Source organism: Schistosoma mansoni, chromosome W, assembly GCF_000237925.1.
Source record: "Schistosoma mansoni strain Puerto Rico chromosome W, complete genome".
NCBI classification, from domain to species: Eukaryota; Metazoa; Platyhelminthes; class Trematoda; order Strigeidida; family Schistosomatidae; genus Schistosoma; species Schistosoma mansoni.
Window position 1 is genome coordinate 37700378 of NC_031502.1, and position 18942 is coordinate 37719319.

The following is an 18942-nucleotide window of genomic DNA, read 5'->3' on the forward strand; positions in this document are numbered from 1 at the left end:
TGTGGTAATTTTTATGGTGGTCCGTTCCATCATTTTGAAACTATCGGCTTTTGAAAGCGCACAGCGTAGAGATGAAAAACAGTAGCGCAGAAAAGTGCCTTGACGTCACAGTGTTGTTGCCCAGGTTGAGTAACATTTGTAAAAGCGCCAAGGTCACGATTCTGTTTCTGGTCTTCAGACCTCAACAAGCTTCTGGTTATCTTATTAAGATTACTGACTCGTTGGAGTACATTCGGAGTGTGAGAGCAGAACCAGTGAAGTCTCTCCAAACCCCCATACGACGAAAGCCCAAAATACTATTTGGGTAATGATATGTCTTATCTTTTTTCTCTCTCTCCAGCACTAATAGTCTTCGAGGCCATGGCAAAAATGTTTAAAAACGGCTCAACCTTACCTTTACAAAATTTTGCATAATAAAACCACAGTAAATTGTTATGCGTTAAAATTTGCTGAAAGCAGTAATTATAACCTTCGTAATCGGTATTTTTATCAAAGATGTCGATAAAATCAAGCAAATTAAAGCCAATTTTCCTTATCACACACCACGGAAGTCTCTGGACCACGTCACCGGTAAACATCCGATCAAGTCAAAAGCTTACTCAATTTAAATCCCCTTGAAGCGGCTTTATGGACCTCTCTGGAGTTTTCCACATGCTCGATGTAGCTTACCAAAGGCAACCTCAACTTGATGATGTGCCATCCAACACCTAACCTTGTGAATAAATAACCGATTGTCACCGGTGGCACAGAACACAAATGTTCAACTCCCGAGTAGCACCTGTAATTTCACATTTCACATGTCACAGTCTCAACGCTGTGCTTCATTCGTTTCCTTTTGTTATATGCTTCGTATTCCCTTTTATAACTAGTAAATAACCATGCTTCTTGGGTTCTCTTTTGATCTCTACAACTACTGGTGGAGTTGCACACATTGAATCTTAGAAGTGCCTGGAACCATGACCCAATAAAACTTAATGCAAATAGAGATCACTTGGGTGGAAAATCATATATACTCAGAATCTGTCCATAAGAACCTCTATAAAACATAACACTGGTTCACCCGCAGTATAACGGATTATTTTTCTCATAGAATTACGCAAGAAACATTCACGTATATACAGTATATTTTTTGCCATATGATGACAATGTGAAAGCGTATATAACCGTATGCATACAATTATTTATCTATTTTAACCATATGACAGGACCACAATTTTGAACCTTCAAAAAAATATTTGGTCGATAATTGTGAAAAATACGCCTTAAATTTTGTAGAATATTGCTTAAACTACATTTGGACGCCATAACTGGAATTACCTGTTCGGTTAGTGAACAGATACCTCATCAATCCTGTGAGTGCTGCCCAACCATGGCCGATCACAAGAAGCTCAGAATATCTCAAATTCTTGTGAGTTCCTTCTAGTTCATGTTCAAATGGTTTAAAAATAGATTTGGTCATTATTAACATTCAAATAGTGTTTTTCTACTTACTTAACGTCTTGCAAATTTCTCTACTCTAAATTCTTCTTTCAGATTCTTTGATTCGGCATCTGTTCTTATCATCCCTAAACCACATATCATCTGACTAGTGTCTCATAATTTCTACCATTAGTTAACCTGATAGCAGTGTGACAAACTGGATGTGTAACCATTTTATACAAAAGCTTCAGCTATCAGATTTGCTTGTAACACGGAACTAGTAGTGATAGTGTATTCTAACAACGTGTGCAATATGGAGCATAGATTAAAGCAATATTCATACATATCACAAATAAATAAATATATATATATATATAAAATAAAAATATAAAAATAAAAACGAGTTATAATAGTTTTGACAGAAAAGGCCAGTTAGTATTCAAACACTGCATTTTCTTTACTACATTTTAAAAATACATATGATCCTTAACTTTCAGTTCTTCCTAACCTCATCCATTTGTGCATTACTCTATTTATTCAACGCCTTACATTAATTCGTTTTCTTTAACCTGTTGAAACAATCGCCCGGAAAATGACCTATCAAAACTTTATTATTCTCTCAATACATTGAGTCTGGAACTTCATGCCCTGAGTGTTCTATCACTAATGACGGAACTTCGCTTGTCATGAACACTACCCGCCCTGCTTATCGCACTTCTCTCCTCCATTCTCTTTTTCAGCGCCCCTGTGGTATACCACGGGAAACATTGGTGGAACATGCGACTTAGTCTTGCGCTATTTAACTGGGACCACTATCGAGAAGCACAAAATAATACCTTAAAGTTGACATCTTCGAATGACTGCTCAGGACTCTAATTCCATCCATTCTCGACCAAAAATTGTTTGTCGCAACGCAACACATGGCGCATCAACTCCCATATTCAATATTAGAGTCTCATTGACATTCATATTCCAATGTATGAAAATTTCTCTCCTGTTTCTATAACTGGCGTGCTCTGTAAAATTTCAACCTAGTTGAGTAACTTGTTGAAATGAGACCCGTAGCATTTCTAACAATTCGATCTTGCCTGTGCACTGGCATGTTGCATGTAACATGCTATTATATGAAAACATATGTTTGTTATTATTATTAATGAGTGGTACCAGTCCCACCAGACAACATTTTTCAGAAGCTGGGCCTGTAGCAGCTTAGGTTGATTAGTTAAGAGTTTACCTCAAACAAATAAGTATATGTCGAAACAGTAGAGCTTAAGTATTCATTCACTTCCTTATTTCGTATGGGCATTATATTTTTTATAACCTTATATTGAATGTTGAAAAACTTTGTGTATTTAAACAAGTATCCCCACGCTCCACTGTGACTGTCCCACGATCTAAATAAAGATTTGTCTAGTAGAACCAATGAAGTCAGCATCAACGTCGAAGACTTATAGAACAACATATTATGAGGATCTATTTAGCGCTATAGTTCATTCATCACGAGTAGTGATGACATTTAAAGATGACCAGCCGGAAGTTTAAACCCAACAAGGGACTCACAAGCACATGTGCACTAAGCTATAAGACAAGTTGGATGAGAATATTAGTTCACTGAGGTCAAGTAGAAACAGGTTTAACTGAACATGTAGCGTTTGTAAGCCTGCTTATGTATACCTTTAGATCCATATTCATTGAAAAGGATAAAGGACCTACAAATTCTCCTGGATTTCGGAGTTTTGTTCTGTAAACAATTTGCGCTGCAATTTATCCCATTTCAGCTTTCACTGCATTATGAATAGCGATTAACACTAGTGGGAGGGCTTAAATCCATTCTGATACTTCGTTAGCTGAAAATGAGGCTGTCAACTGTCGGCGAAATGATTCCACCATCCCGTCGTCTTGTGAGTGGTAGGCGGTCGTTCGGGATCTTGTGATTCCTAGTAGTGTAGTAAGACAACAGAAAGTTCGGTTTGGAACTGGCGTCCACGGTCAGTAGTAATGGTTAAAGGACAGACAAAGTTTGCCACTCATTGTTCGACGGTGTGGGCCACCGCATCTGCTGTGTTATCCTTGACAGGTACAACTTCTGGCCATTGTGTGATACGGTCTACACACTTCAGGGGGTGACAGTATCCATTTGAATTTGGTAAGGTTCCTATCAAATCAGAATGAACACTGTTGAAGCGAAATTCATGGGGCGAGAAAAAGACTAAGGAACGTTTATTGTGTCTAATCAACTCATAGTTCTGGCAGCCTACATAGGAGCGTGCCCATCTCCTCGTATCTTTATACATATCAGGTCAGAAAATTCGTTACGCGATGTGCTTCATGATGGCTCGAACATTTGGATGAGAAGGCTGTTCAACGTATCAAAAACTTTGGGTCGATTATGTTTCGGCATTATTGAATGATCCCTACCAGTAGGTGTCACATACTTAAGTCTCCTTACTTGCTTCCATTTGTTTGGTTCTCAGTTTGAGGGTTGTCAAAGACAACTCGTGCTGAATGTCAGAGTCTACTTTTTAAAGCTGACTGAGTGATGATAACGGCTTTATGATCAACTTTCGCAGCCGTGGGATTTCATTTATGCGCTGTAACCAGATCGTAAGTGTGTGGAGAAGGGTAACGTTCTGAATTGGTTTTCGTCCAAGGTCGCCGATAATTTGCTGTTGGAAGCCAAGTGTGAGATAATTTTTGAAAAGAAGGTAGATGCTATTTAGATAAGATAATAAGCTAGTGAAGTATGCGATATGTGAAGACTATATGTAAATAGTGATTGAGGACTGGTCGTCATTGATTGTAAAAAAAGATGATACAACACATCAAGAGCTAGTAACTCTCAATCACGATATGGAAACCGAACCGAAACGTTTTAATTTTGTAGACTGATCGAACCTACGTCAATACAAAGTAGATTCTAGAAGGAAGTTAATGTAACAACTTAAGTTGGGTGGTTAGGAGCGGCCGCAAAATACATTTGTAATGACAAAACATTATTAGGATCGCTGAACTCATCTGGTAGTCTTAGAGTTGTCCCGAAAACCAGTTTCGACATGTATCCTTATTCCCAACATAAATAGTGACCGAAATTCTGATCATTGACTGGGTTTGAGTGTGATAGTAGGGCAGCTTTCAATCGGCGATGGGAGCGTTCTAACATCCTATTAGCCTAAAGATAATGTTTCTTGCGATGTATTCTAGTAGAGCTTAAAAGTTTCGATGAGTCGTTGAATAGCTAGATTCAGACTGGGCTTCTCTTTCAGTCGTTATTGTAATAAACGTACGAAAAACGATCACCCAGTTATAAATGAAAGCTTTGGCTACTGCTTCAGCTGTGATGTCGGTCATTGGTATGGCCATCGGAAACCTGGTGAATCTATGCATGTAAGTAAATTAAAACCATCGGAACGCAGTAAAGAACCCTGTTGGCGGGACATGGATTCGATTAAAACATGTTCCATGCACGATTGTGTCGGCGCACGCTGATTGTCTATTTTTAATCCGATCAGCGCTAGTCGATATTTGGGGAACACTCTAGATTCTTCGCATGTAAAAACTACAAATATGCCAACGTATCCCATATTGTGCTTCTTATTTTCATCTGCCCTGGTTGTTCGGAATATATTTTCTTCCTGTTCAACCGTGTTCTGACATGAGGACTTATCGAGTGAATTGATGTCCAAGAATACTAAGCATTATGAATAGCTGGGTCGTAATAAAGTGAATTTATAACAGACCTACAAACTTATACGGACGTGGGAGAAACGCGCATTTGGCTATGATGAAACTGTGATAGGCGAACTTGTATGACGATTAGCTTTTGATTGTCGACACAATAAACACTCTAATCCACTTGTGTACATCTCTTCGTAAGTTCCGCCATTTATATCTAACATTTATTAATTTAGTAGTAGCTTTCGCGCCAGGATGAGACAAAGTATAAAAATATTAATTATTAATTTTCATATGTTTTTGGGGACGAAAGTTCGATGCATTGCCTTGGTCGTTTCATAGTACACCAAACTACCTACGGTAGATGATGGTAGCTGTCTCAGTTTGAGACCAGGGTTCTTTCCTGAAAGTAAGTTTTGTGACTTATCGTTCTCCTTCTGGTTATCGTTTAAAGCTATGAAATTTATGGTCTATCGTTGTGTAATTTTCATCTATAGCCGTGATGATGAATCCGGTGCCTGATTGTCCTGACGCTTTACATGTCTTATATGACTGGCGAACTTGAGTATAAAGCCAAGGTGTCGTATCTCTCGGCCTTGGCCTTCAATACATTGGTTAGTGGTTTATGACCCATTTAAATTATAGATCCCCTGTCTTCCAACATGTGTCGGATATTTCTTATGGTCAAGTAGATCGATTAGAGGGCTGATCCGAAGGTAGAGTTGTGACAATTGAAGTTGGGTGGTTAGAAATTGACTGGAAGCATCTTGTTAACGTTAAGACATAATCGATCATGTGTTTATTTGCTTTCTCATTTTGCGTGGGGATTGTATCTCATATTATTCCATATTGATTGTCTGAAGGTTCATGAATTTGAATCCAACTGTTCCACCCCATGATCTGAATAAAAACCTATGGCAATCACTAACCTAGTTTTCTCACACAGAAACAAGGGGTATCTACCGATATGAAAGTGTATCTCGTCTCTACTGGTGCCAGGCTTTTGGGATAGAACCTAGTCGTTTGCCTGGTGCTCTCAGCCAGTTGACTGAGGTCACCGCGTACTGCTTTGTCTGGAGCATCTGCCATCAATTGGAGTGGGGAATCGGAATTCGGATACATCAACATAGTTTCTTGAGCTAGTTTATTCCTTAACTGTTCAACAGCGTCAACAACTTCAGATGTCAACTTAAATTTTCTGTTTTTCTTCAAGGAGAATCTGTTGATGCTTGGATTAGTTGTGCACAACCAGATATGAATCGACAACGAAATTTAGCTCAACTTAGAAAACCTCCAAGTCATTTTTAGAGACCTAGGTATGGGATATTGCCTAATTATGTGCACCGCTGATCGGTATCATCCCTCCTGAGCTTATTGTGTGTCCGAGAAATTCTAAAGTTTGAGCTCCGAAAATGCACTTATTATGAAGTAAGTGTGCTCCATATCCATCTAGTCGTCGTTTATCGCACTCACGTGCTGTTCAGGTGCACTTAATTCTGGACTGCAAGTTAACAAATCACCCATATACTTTTGTGCAAAAGACATCTCGAAGTAGGTTGTTCGCAAAACTTTGAAATGTTTGTCCTCCGTTCCTCAGGCCAAATAACGTGCGTACAAGCTTGACTAGTCCAAAAGGTGTAGTAATAGTTGTGCTAGTGATTTCTTACTTGGTTTTTGGGATATTGTGATATACCCTGACCAAGTCAATTTCAGTAAACATGTTCACATCCTCTAAACCATCGGCAAAATGTTGAATACGATGTATTTTGCACTTACGTGTCACAGTTTGACAAGTGAGGGGTCGCCGATCCCTACGTGGTCACCAGTCACTTGTTTTTCTTTGGGACCATGTGTAAAGGGGTTGCCTATTGGATATCAAAGGGACGGATAATACCCATCTGTAGCATACAGTAGGAGTAGGCTCTAGTCACTTTAAGTTTGTCTGCTGCCGGTCTCCTAGGTCTAGCAGACGTAGATGCGTCTTGAGTTTTAGTTGTATGACGTACTCTTAGCTTACTTTTGGGAGGTTGAGCATTGGGTTTGGTTGTTTAGCGAGTATGTCCTGAGATTTGGCAGTTGTTACTGAAAGAGTTCGTATCATATTTACAGAAGTGGTGTGACTTTCTTTCCCTTTTGTGTAATTCCACATTTCATTAGGTATCGAACTTCGTTTCCCAGTATTGACTTGGAGTTCATACCTCCTTAAAAATCCTATTCCCAGTGCTACCAGTTCTATATCACTTAGGATCACTTGTGACGCCTTCGGTTGAAGTCCGGTATTCTTCTGACGTCACAGGGCCGGTTCTACTTCTTACAACCAGAGAAACAATTTTTATTGGTAAATAAAACCTCCAGATAATGTGAGAGACAAGAAGGACCAGTTAAATAGTAACGGATATGAGGAGATACAACTTCGCGAAACTGATTGGACAGCAAAAGCTAGGTACAGGAGAGATGGTGATGTATTTCCGATCACGAAGAAGAAAATGCTCCACACACTCAGGGAGTTGCTCTTATGATGTCCGAATAAGCACAAAATGCAATTGTAGGATGGGAATCTCATGGATTCAGAATAATCAAAGCATCCTTCGAAACAAAGAAGGAGGGGATCACAGTGAATGTTATCTAATGTTATGCACTCACCAATGATAGCAAAGACGACGATAGAGATCAGTTCTATGAGAGGCTGCAATCAATCATAGCTAAGTGCACAAGAAAGAACCTCATCATCCTGATGGGAGGTGTAAACGCTAGAGTCGGAATGGAAAACAATGGATATGAAGATATAATTGGACGACATGGACTGGGAGAGAGAAATGAAAGTGGGGAGAGATTTGCGAATTTATGCGCATTCAACAAATTGGTTATAGGCGGCACAATATTTCCACACATACGCATATACAAAGCTACACGGATCTCACCGGACCACACCACAGAGAACAAAATAAATCATTTGTATCAACAAAAAATTTACAAGGACAATGGAAAATGTGAGAACCAGGAGAGGAGCTGACATAGCTTCAGATCACCACCTGGTTTTGGCCAAAATGAGACTGAAGCTAAAGAAACACTGGACAGCCGGACAAACAGCAGTACACAGGTTTAACACAGTTTATCTTCGATATACTGACAAACTCAACCAATTCAAAATAGTTCTCAACAACAGGTTCCAAGCTTTACAGGATCTACTGAAAGAACAAGAAACTACTTTGGAGGACAAGTGGAAAGGGATTAAGGAAGAATTAACTTTAACGTTTCAGGAGGTTCCGGGTCGCAAGAAACATCATCATAAGGAATGGATATCTATGGGAGCCCTGGACAAGATTGATGAAAGAAAGAACATGAAAATAGCAATTAACAACATTCGAACACGAGCAGAGGAAGTCAAGACACAAGCTGAGTACACAGAAGCAAACAAGCAAGTGAAGAAGAGCATTAAAACTGACAAGCAGAAATCATGGGAGAACTAGAAACGACGGCGGAAAAAGCTGTAAGAGAAGGAAATATGAAACAACTATACGACACAATGAATAAGCTGACAGGGAAATATAGTAAACCGAAGAGACCAGTAAAGGACAAAAAAGGAAAGACAATCATGGAGATTCAAGAACAGAGGAACACATGTGTAAGATACTTCGAGGAACTGTTGAATGAATCAGCTTCACTGAATAGATCAGATATCGAAGCAGCACATGCAAACATTTTTATAAATGTCATTCCACCAACGATCGAAGAATTCAAAATGTTCATCAGTCAAATCAATAGTGGGAAATCAGCAGCACCTGACAATATACCACCTGAAGTACTAAGGTCAGACATTGAAGTAACTGCAGCCATGATCCACGTTCTGTTCAGGAAGATTCAGGAGGAAGAATTAATGCCAGTGACAGAATGGAAAGAAAGACACCTCATCGGGATACCAAAAAAAGGAGATCTGAGCAAATGTGACAACTAACTTGAGAAGCATCACACCACTATCTGTACCAGGAAGCATTTTCAACAGAGTGTTGCTGAACTGGATGGAAGATTCAGAAGAATCACAACTTCGAGATCAACAGGCTGGATTCCGTAAGGATCAGTCGTGCACTAACCGAATTGCGACACTATGGATCATCGTTGAACAATCAATTGAATGGAATTCGTCAGTATATAACAACTTCTTTGACAATGAGAAAACATTTGATAGTGTGGATAGGAGAACATTATGGAAACTTCTTTGATACCATGGAGTTACTGGGAAGATTGCCAACATTATCTTGAACTCGTACGACGGACCACAGTGCAAAGCCTTGCATGGAGGACAGCTGGTTGATGCATTCCAAATGAGGATCAATGTCAAATAAGGCAGCTTACTCTCCCCCTTCCTCTTTCTTCTGGTGGCCCACTGGATTATGAAGACTTCTAAATCTGACAGGAAGAATATTTTACAATGGACAACTCGGAATCAATTAGACGATTTGGACTTCGCAGAGGACCTATCCCTTCTATTCCATACGTACGAACAAATGCAGATGTAGACAACTAGTGTAGCAGCAGCCTCTGTATCAATAGGCCTCAACATACACAAAGGAAAAAGAAAAATCCTCAAATGCAACACGGCGAACACCAGTCCAATCATACTTGATGGCGAAACTCTGGAAGATGCAGAAACATTCACGTACCTGGGAGGCATCATCGATGAACAAGGAGGATCTGATGCAGACGTAGAGGAGAGGATAGGCAAATCAAGGACATCATTCCTACAGTTGAAGGACATATGGAACTCAAAACATCTGTCAATCAATATCAAAGTTGGGATCTTTAATACGAATATCAAGACAGTTCTACTGTAGGGAGTTGAAACTTTAAGGACTACTACAACCATCGTCAAGAATGCATAAGAATTTATAAACAATAGTCTACGTAAGATACTCAATGTCCTCCGTTGACCAAATACTATTAGAAACAGCCTATTGTGGTGGAGGATAAACCAGCTTTCATTCGAAGAGGAAATTTGGAAGAGACGTTAAAGCTGGATAGGACATAAATTGAGGAAATCACCAAACTGCATCAGGAGGCGAACGCTAACTTGGAGTCCTGAAGGGAAGCGAAAAAATGGAAGGCCAAAGAACACGTCTCGTCGGGAAATAGAAGCACATACGAAAAGGATGAATGTGACTTGGGAAGGATTGCCCAGTACAGGGTTGGATGGAGACTGCTGTTGGGCGTCCTAGGCTCTTCCACGAGGGATACCAGATGTCAGTAAGTAAACGATCAAATTTTACAGTGACACCGGAAATACGATGGGCAGCCTATGCTCCTCCATGAGGGGTAGCAGGTATAGGTAGTAAGCAAATTGGTTCGAATAGGCTGATCGATTTGCAGGTTTATTACTGATACTGGGGACTAAACAGGTAACATATGTATTTGACAGTCATTCCAACAACAACGTCATCTTATGAACAAATCATTCTCTCGTCTCACTAGGTTCTTTGATTTAACTGTTGTCCGTGACTTTTCGAGAGAGCGCGTTTGAATATTAAGGAGAAAAATGGGGAATGAAGCTTCTCTTCCAGATCTTTGCTCTACATTTGACGTTGAAGAAATAAAACGTTTGGCTAAACGGTTTAAAAAACTAGATCTTGATGGTTCTGGATCTTTAAGTGTAAAAGAGTTCATGAGTCTTCCTGAACTTCAACAAAACCCTTTAGTTGCAAGAGTTATCGAGATTTTTGATACGGATGGCAACGGAGAAGTTGACTTCAAGGAATTCATAGATGGAATGTCACAGTTCAGTGTAAAGGGTGAGAAAGAAGCCAAGTTGAAATTTGCGTTTAAAATATACGACATGGACAAAGATGGGTACATCAGTAATGGCGAATTATTTCAGGTTAGACTAATTTTCCTACTGTAGGAGATTAAAATATGTTATCATGTCAAAGGTTGAATACATTCGCTTAACTTGATCAAACAATGTTAATTTGAGGATGACGTGTAACGTGTCTGAACATCTCCTGACATACTCTTCTTTGCAATCATTCTTTTTATAGCTTGTAGAATGTATAAGGAATTGTCCTTAATCTGTAAGCAGCTTTGATACGCCGACAGGTAATAATCGTCCTGGGTTTGTGAAATTCTTTGGAACACTGTGAATTCTTTGTTTTAGAACGCAAGAAAAAGCATATTGGGTGCTAATTTATCACTGAGTAGCCTAAAATCTAATCAAGTCAAGGATAATAGGTTTAGTTTAGCAGATTTCTCATCACACAACGGTCATGTGACTCCAAGAATCAGACTGGTTGCGGCCCTTTAAACCGCTTACAACAGCTCATTATCTTCTTGAACAGGGACCAGCTGCTTGTATGCACTACTCGAGTTTAGGACGAATGAACACTGTATACAGAGTCTAAAAAGTCTAGGTATCGGCAAGGCTAAAGGTTCTACGTATTAACCAAAAGGTTTTAAAACCGTTGGTGGCTATCACTTCGGTGTGCAGTAGTTTTCAAGTCTTAGTCAACGACAACTAGGTCATTGAGTGTCTGGGGCAGGTAGCTTAATATTATTCACCATGTATGTATCTTTACCCTGGTGGCCATAATGCATCATAATACACTTGGAATTATTCGTCAGCAGTCGTCAAATTCCAGACCATTCAGACGATTTTTGCAGATCATTTTGAAGTCCCAAACTGTGTTATTCCTTTCTTATCACTCTCCATATATTAGTATCGTCAGTATATAACAAAGCGAATGATGACGGGACACTGAGGTTCATTTACATTTTAAAGGAACAATACTGGCCCTAAAAGTATACCCTTTGTCACTCCACTAATCACAGTCTTCCAGAGCCCCCAAATGCTCTGGTATGGCCGAGAGTGGGGAGAGTCCGCTCTCCCTCTCGAAATGCTTTCACATGGCCATGCGTAATATAGCCTCTGCCAGGGAAGTCCTACTCACTGTCTTCTCGTGGCATCACTGTTTTTTACGAAATTGAGAGAACGAAAAGCGAATGTCCGGCGCTTTAACCGGGTTGGTGGACACGGAAAGTCCACCTATGGGAGTTGGAAAACCCTGATTCCAAACCAATGGTGCACATGGGCTCCAGTATCCTGAAGGAACGAATGGCGTATGAACCAATTGTTGGTCACCGGCTACCATGGGAATGCATCACCTCACGATGCTCCACTGCCTTGTGGATCAGACCTTTAGGTCGAAGGCTCCGGGTGTGGCCCCCTAAGAAAACCACTTGCTTCAGTTTGGGCACCTGGGCAGTATCACAGCCCTCACACAAATCTCATTTGATTTGTGAGGCGCATATGTATCTGGTGCTTCCTTGTACCAATATTTATGTGTATAAATAAAATTAAAATGTCTTCCAGCTAGACAGCTTGGAGCTAACCCGTACTATTTGCTGACGTCCATCTGGGAAACTCTTTATCCACATAATTAAGTTGTCATCAATCCCGACACCACTTGACGTAGATAACAATCTTTTGTATGAACTTTGTTGTAAGCCTTATTGAAGTCAGTGGAAGTTATGTTTATAGGTACCTTTTGATCTTTAAGACTATATCAACTTTCACGGGCCACTAACAAGTTTGTGAGACATGACTAACCCGATCCAAAACCTTGCTGCTGCGCAAGCAACTTACGAATAGTCTCCGAAATCTTAACAACCATGCTGGTTAGGCGAATTGGTCGATAGTTTGTGTCTCGTACCTATTTTGAAGACGACTTACTATGGCGTCCTCCCAGTCTTTTGGTAATCTAGCTTGAGTTACGAATAGGCCGGAATATATCGCAAGAGATTTGGGATATAATTGCTAGTTCCTTTAGTAGTCTAGGATGTATTGTGTCAGGTCACATGGATTTATCCATATCAAGCTTATTTAACAGATCAAGTACGTCGAGTTCTTTAATGGACATTATGTACAGAGCGTGTATGGAAGGATTTGTACAAACTGGATAGGACGTTTCTAAAGTATATAAATCCATAGAGTGGTTAAGGGATACCCGAAATTTATCTTAATCGTTTCCCACTGGTGTAGTACCATATTCACAATGCTGGGTTGCCACCTCTTTTCTTAGTCCTTTGGTTTATGTACGAATATAAGCGTTTTGAGTATTCTGTAAACCCTTTAACAAGTCTTTCTCCACACAATCTTCTAGAGTTGTATAAGATTAAGGCACAAGTACTTCAGGCTTCCGTACATTGAGTTTGTCTTATCAGTGTCATAGCCAATAACATTTCGCAAATTCTAGACATCAGGTAACGTTTTTTAAAATTATGGGACGCTTCGCCGGTTGCAACTGTACACAAATTAGCGTTTGCGTCGGTACTTTTTCATACAATGGTTTAAATCCCAGCCTAACCCGAACAATTCAATATCATCCCGCTAAATCAATTAGCTAGGGCCAATAAGGTACTGATTTGTTTCTAATCTTAGCAGGTTCTACATAATATGTAGAAGTTAGAAATGCTTATACGAGCATTGGGTTGTCAGAATAAGGTAATTAGTCCTTACCACCACTCACTATATGTCGCCTCCGTTTTATTCATGAAGTATAGTTCCTTGAATAGATATGCACATTTGCTAAAATTTATGTTGATTTTACTTGCTTTTAGATGTGTTGTTTTTTCCTGGCTATTTATGATCTTAGTAATTTGAACTAGGATTCTGAGTTTGCGGAACCGGTTTCTTCATACTTCCTTTTTGTATCCTACTTGACCAGACCTATACTTTTCATTATCTCTTAGGTTTTGAAAATGATGGTTGGAAACAACTTAAAAGATACTCAACTACAACAAATAGTGGATAAAACTATCATGTTTGCTGACAAAGACGGAGATGGTCGGATTTCGTTTGAGGAGTTTTGTGAAGTTGTTAGCGGTCTTGATGTGCATAAAAAAATGGTAGTTGATGTTTGATATTGTTTCGTAGTAAGTATGACAATAAAAATTGTATAGTTTTTATTCAGACTTGGATAACTGTTAGTATATTTCACTTTTTGTATGTCTTTATTAAACCTGGATTATAGAGGCTTACGCTTTACAAACGACAACCATACTATGTCTGTGAAAAGTTTATTCACTTGTTTGGACACTGCTCATCAGATTTGTCTTTCATTGTTTCTTGATTTTATTTTCATTTCTTTCAAATGTATTTTATTTCAAAGGTCTCTCCTCTTCCCGTAAATGTCTGTGTATGAATACGCACACGTCAACTTAGTTACATCATTCGCTTTTACTGTTGTTACTCATGTCGCTGTTACTGCTTTAAATGCGCTAATCTTTGTTGTCCTAAACCACCAACATTAATAGAATTCGAGGATCGCTTCAGTTTTAAATGCTCTATGCTTCCCCACTTTCCTTTCTGTATTGTTTTGACTTTCAGTTTATCACTTAGTTGTTTCTAGCGCCCATGTTTTAAAATCACTGTGGATTTTCATCATGCTCAAATCTTTTTGAATGGTGCATGAATATTTCATTTTATTTCAGAAATAAACTTGTCACACGAGTGACAGTTATTATATTTCTTTTGCCTAGTTTATTTCTCATACTTATTGTTTTTTTGTGTTTCAAATAAAAGATCAATGGTTCGGATGACAGGTTTGGGAACTACCGAAACCAATTACCTATGAATAGTGAAACCTTGCATAGTATCTAGTTCAGTTAGGTAACTAGCTTCTAAATAAATGCGAAATCACATCAAAATTGATCTCCAGACATTTCTATAAATTATGTATGGTAATTACTCTTTAGGACCTCTGTAGTCTACAATTACGTCGGTACTCTGATCTGCACTAATCTCTTTCTAAGTTCTCTTCCAGTATTTTGATTTCAGGGTTTGTACAGTTTAGCATACCACTTCGTAATCACGTGACTACAGATTCTCAATGGATTCTTCCCAGTACCTCGGGTTGAAATTTTGTCTTAAGAATTCTTAACACAGTAAGACATTAAATTTCTAGGTTTTCCCATAACCAAGTCAACATAATTTAAATAAAATATTGACTCTTTAATAACTAGCACTCAGTAGTCCAACAATTTTGAAGTTGTGGTACTCTAAACAAACAAGTCCAGTATTTTTTTCATAACCAGGATCGTTTTATACTTGGAGAAAATTTTACATGTTACTCTAAGGTAACTTCTCGAAAGCCCAAGTTCAGTAACGCTTAAGAGATTTACATATGAAGAAACCTAATAAACCCATCTGAAACGAAAAGTGGATTGGAGTAGATATGATTTGTTGAAATCAAGTTTCTCGAAATTATTCTATTATATATATATATATATATAAATGATCGTCCGTTATGTGAACATTTAGTGTACAGTAATGGAAAACTATGTTAACCCGTTTTATTCGGTGTCGAAGTATTTCTCTGTATTAAATGAAGTTGCATTAATGTTATCTTCGTAAATGTAAAGAGAGCGATACCACAAGATAAACTGAGTACATAAAGCAACATTAATATGTACTTACGTATGGATTCAGATGTGCAGTATATTAGCTATCTGTTTTTCATTTTTTTGTTGCAATTATTCCATGCAGCCTAATCTTGAGCGATAGATAATATTCTACCAATCACGTTCTCAATATCGTCCACTCAGTTAAATAATTGCACAACGTCTTATTGATAATCTTCATTCATCGACAGTATCCTTGTCATACTAGATAAAATAATCACTCCTCTAATTAGATCTTATTTTGAATAAGTGTTTCATGGCTTTTTTTCCAGTTTCATATGATACGCATGAAAAGTTGCAGCATAAAAACGTATTCCCATTTCCAGTGTAGTAAAAACGGTGTGCACGAGTAGAGTAAGCAATCATACTATAGTTACTGAATCCCATTATTTGTAGTCAATCATAGTTCGTTAATAATAGCTTAACATATCTACTATATCAGGCTAATGGATACTGTGGCAGTGACAGTTAAAGATATAAGCAAATCGTTCTGTTACGAATTGTAATATCAGTGACAACTTTAACAACAACTTCGATGTTGTTTGCAACAACTCCATCCTCTTTTGACCGCAGGTACTTTAAAATAAAGGTCCTGTCAGGAACGATTCATTGGATAAAACCAAAGAACGTTAAGATTTACATATATCAATTCATTCTTTATTAGTTACGAACTTTTATCAAATAAAAAATGGTCACTAAGCACAAAATCATAAGCAAGTAGTCAATACAACTTGCGCCATTTATGGCGTAGGCGAGATATCCATCTAGCAACAAAAGGACGGGTTTACTGTGCAGCAGTCCGTTCCGTCCTACTTTACGGCAGTGAAACATGGCCGGTAAGAGTAGAGGATATTCGTGGGCTACTAGTATCCAATCATAGGTGTCTTCGACGCATTGCTCGTATATCCTGGGACCACCGGGTAAGTAATGCAGTTGTTAGAAAACGGGTACTAGGTAAGGATGGCAAATGGATTGATGAAGTAGTGAAACTTCATCAGTTGAGATGGCTGGGACATGTGTTACGTATGCCCAACCACCGACTGCCCCGACGTGCAATGTTTTATGGTGTAGGAGCAGGTTGGAAGAAAGCTAGGGGCGGCCAGACCAAAACATGGCATAAATCCATGAAGTCGCTGACAAGTGGACTGGGCCATGTTGGTAGGTGTAGACTACCTGGTTGGGATTCGCGAGATGATAGCAATCGATGGTTAGAGACCTTGAATGATATGGCTCAAAATCGTTTGCAATGGCGAAGGTGCATCCACTCTTTGTGTTCTACCAAATTCTAATCTTCTGAATTCTTCATGTCCCTATCCTTTTTCTCTTTCCAAATTTATTTCACCGTATTATACTCCTTCAATAACATCTTCAAACCCTTATCTTTCACATAATGCTTATACTCTTACTACTTCTACCACTATGGGATTTGAATCGACAACTTCATCTCTGTGCTAATGTGGTATGGCAACTCGAACTGATGTACGTACGTGCGAAGTTCTACGTTGTAACTGACTGACTGACTGAATACAAATAAAATGCATTGAGTATCTAATTATTAATTACAAATAAAAGTTTATGAGTAGAATTCGCCATGAATAGTTTAATAAGACTGAAATGCGCTGAATATTACTGAACCAAAATCACTTTAAACCGATATGCGGAATTAAAATTGATTTTCTACCCAACATATGATGTTTTGAAAGGCAGCATCTCTTAACATTTTCTTACAATGGAGTAATTTTCTTTTAGTTTAAAACATTCAAATAAACTTTAAAAGGTGTCTAATAACGTTTTGTTTGAAGTAGACTGAGGCTAGTAGTGCCTTGTAACAAAGTGACTAATACACTTGAATCAGGCTGATTATTAGTACTTTCATTGAAACTGGAAACAGATAGGCGTTACTTCGAACATCAAGACCATATTCACTAAGTTAATGAGTCGCGTTAACCAGCTCTTATTCAAACAGTATCAGGCGTTATCAAATCTTTTATCCCGTTAATTTTCTAGTTTATATTGGCAAGTGCATTGTTTACTGCTACATCCTGCTGATGAGTCCCAGATAGAACGAAACACCAAAAAATAATAGAATTTTGGAGATGACTAATTATTTGACAGATTGATAAGTATGAGCTGAAACGGTCACAATGGAGAACATTTTGAATAGTTAAAATGAGAAGACCGAATTTTTATTGATTGATGTGGAGTAATACTATCTACTGTTAGACGCCTGTGGTACCGGATGGTTAAGAAAAGCCACCAAATGAACTGATATTAAAGAACAACACTAACCAGGAACACAGGTGTGATAAAAAAGAGAGTTAAGCTATAGGAAAAATTGTTCTTCACTTACTCAAAAAAATAATAAAATATCTTAAGAAACTTGGGTTTCAATCTACTTACTTTCGTTGTAACTGACTAAGTCAGTTTGTGTCAACGTTTAGGAAGCACCAAACACCTGTTTTTTTTTCACTCTATGCAATAATATGATTAACTTATATCACTTAAGCTGAGTTGAAAAATACCTAATATGTTTAGTTGCAAAAGTGCAGATTTATTCGGCCAGGTTGGTCTTCGATTAGATAACCTGATACTTAATTTTGCTCGAATAACACATTGTATTTCCACGAAATCGTGCCATTCACTAATCTCAGGTAATATGTGTTTGATGATAATGAGTGTTGTTGAAGAGAAGATGCGAACCTAGATTTTGTACTTTCTGGATCCAGAATTTCAGAATGACCAATGTTAACACAAGTTGGGGTTTGTTTCGTCTAATGGTGTGCTTGCTTAATGATGAATGTACGATACTCGTCGAATGTTCAAACTCGATCCTTTTTTGTTGCAGTTAAGTGGTTAATTTCATCCGAACACTGGTTCAAAAACCCATACAAATATGTATTTAATTAATGTTAATCGGTCTTGGAGCATTTAAAGGTATCAACGCTGAACTATTCTAACACCAAGCTATATCATTTGAAATTCAAGTGATTGCTGTCTTAATAACCAAGTACTGGCCATTTAATGTTGTTCATATTAAATTTTATCAGTTTTATTTATCTAGAAAGTATGGTCCAATGCTACATGATTCTCTTTGCATACAATATTTATTGTCTAACAGTCAGATCGGTTTTGTTATTTAAACCTAACAATGAATTTGTTAGTTTTGCGAAAATCTTTATATTTCTATGGCGAAAATGATGTACAAATTGACCGATACAGTTTTATAGGTTAATTTCCGTTAGCTTCTCTCAATTGGTTTAATTAATATTACATTTATATATATTTATAGACTGACTGACTCTTGGTTAACGTCAAATTTATGACAGGCATAAACGACTGCATCATAAAATATGACGTTGATTTCATTGAGAATGACCCAATAACTTGATTAGAAAGCAGAGTTGT

The 18942-nt window shown here is 38.2% G+C and overlaps 1 protein-coding gene across 1 annotated transcript; it reads left to right on the forward strand.

Moving 5' to 3' along the window:
• Positions 1-10596: 10596 nt before the first annotated feature.
• Positions 10597-14606, forward strand: Smp_064950 (putative calcineurin B). The gene is made up of 2 exons (XM_018789602.1): positions 10597-10960; positions 13828-14606. Exons 1-2 carry the CDS (start codon positions 10622-10624, stop codon positions 13996-13998), a joined length of 510 nt encoding a protein of 169 aa, XP_018655028.1. The 5' UTR covers positions 10597-10621; the 3' UTR covers positions 13999-14606.
• Positions 14607-18942: the final 4336 nt, after the last annotated feature.

Coding starts and splice junctions, on each gene's coding strand:
- Smp_064950 (XM_018789602.1), top strand. CDS start 10,622: ATGGGGAATGAAGCTTCTCTTCCAGATCTTTGCTCTACATTTGACGTT. Junction 10,961..13,827: donor GTAATGGCGAATTATTTCAG/GTTAGACTAATT, acceptor ATTATCTCTTAG/GTTTTGAAAATGATGGTTGG.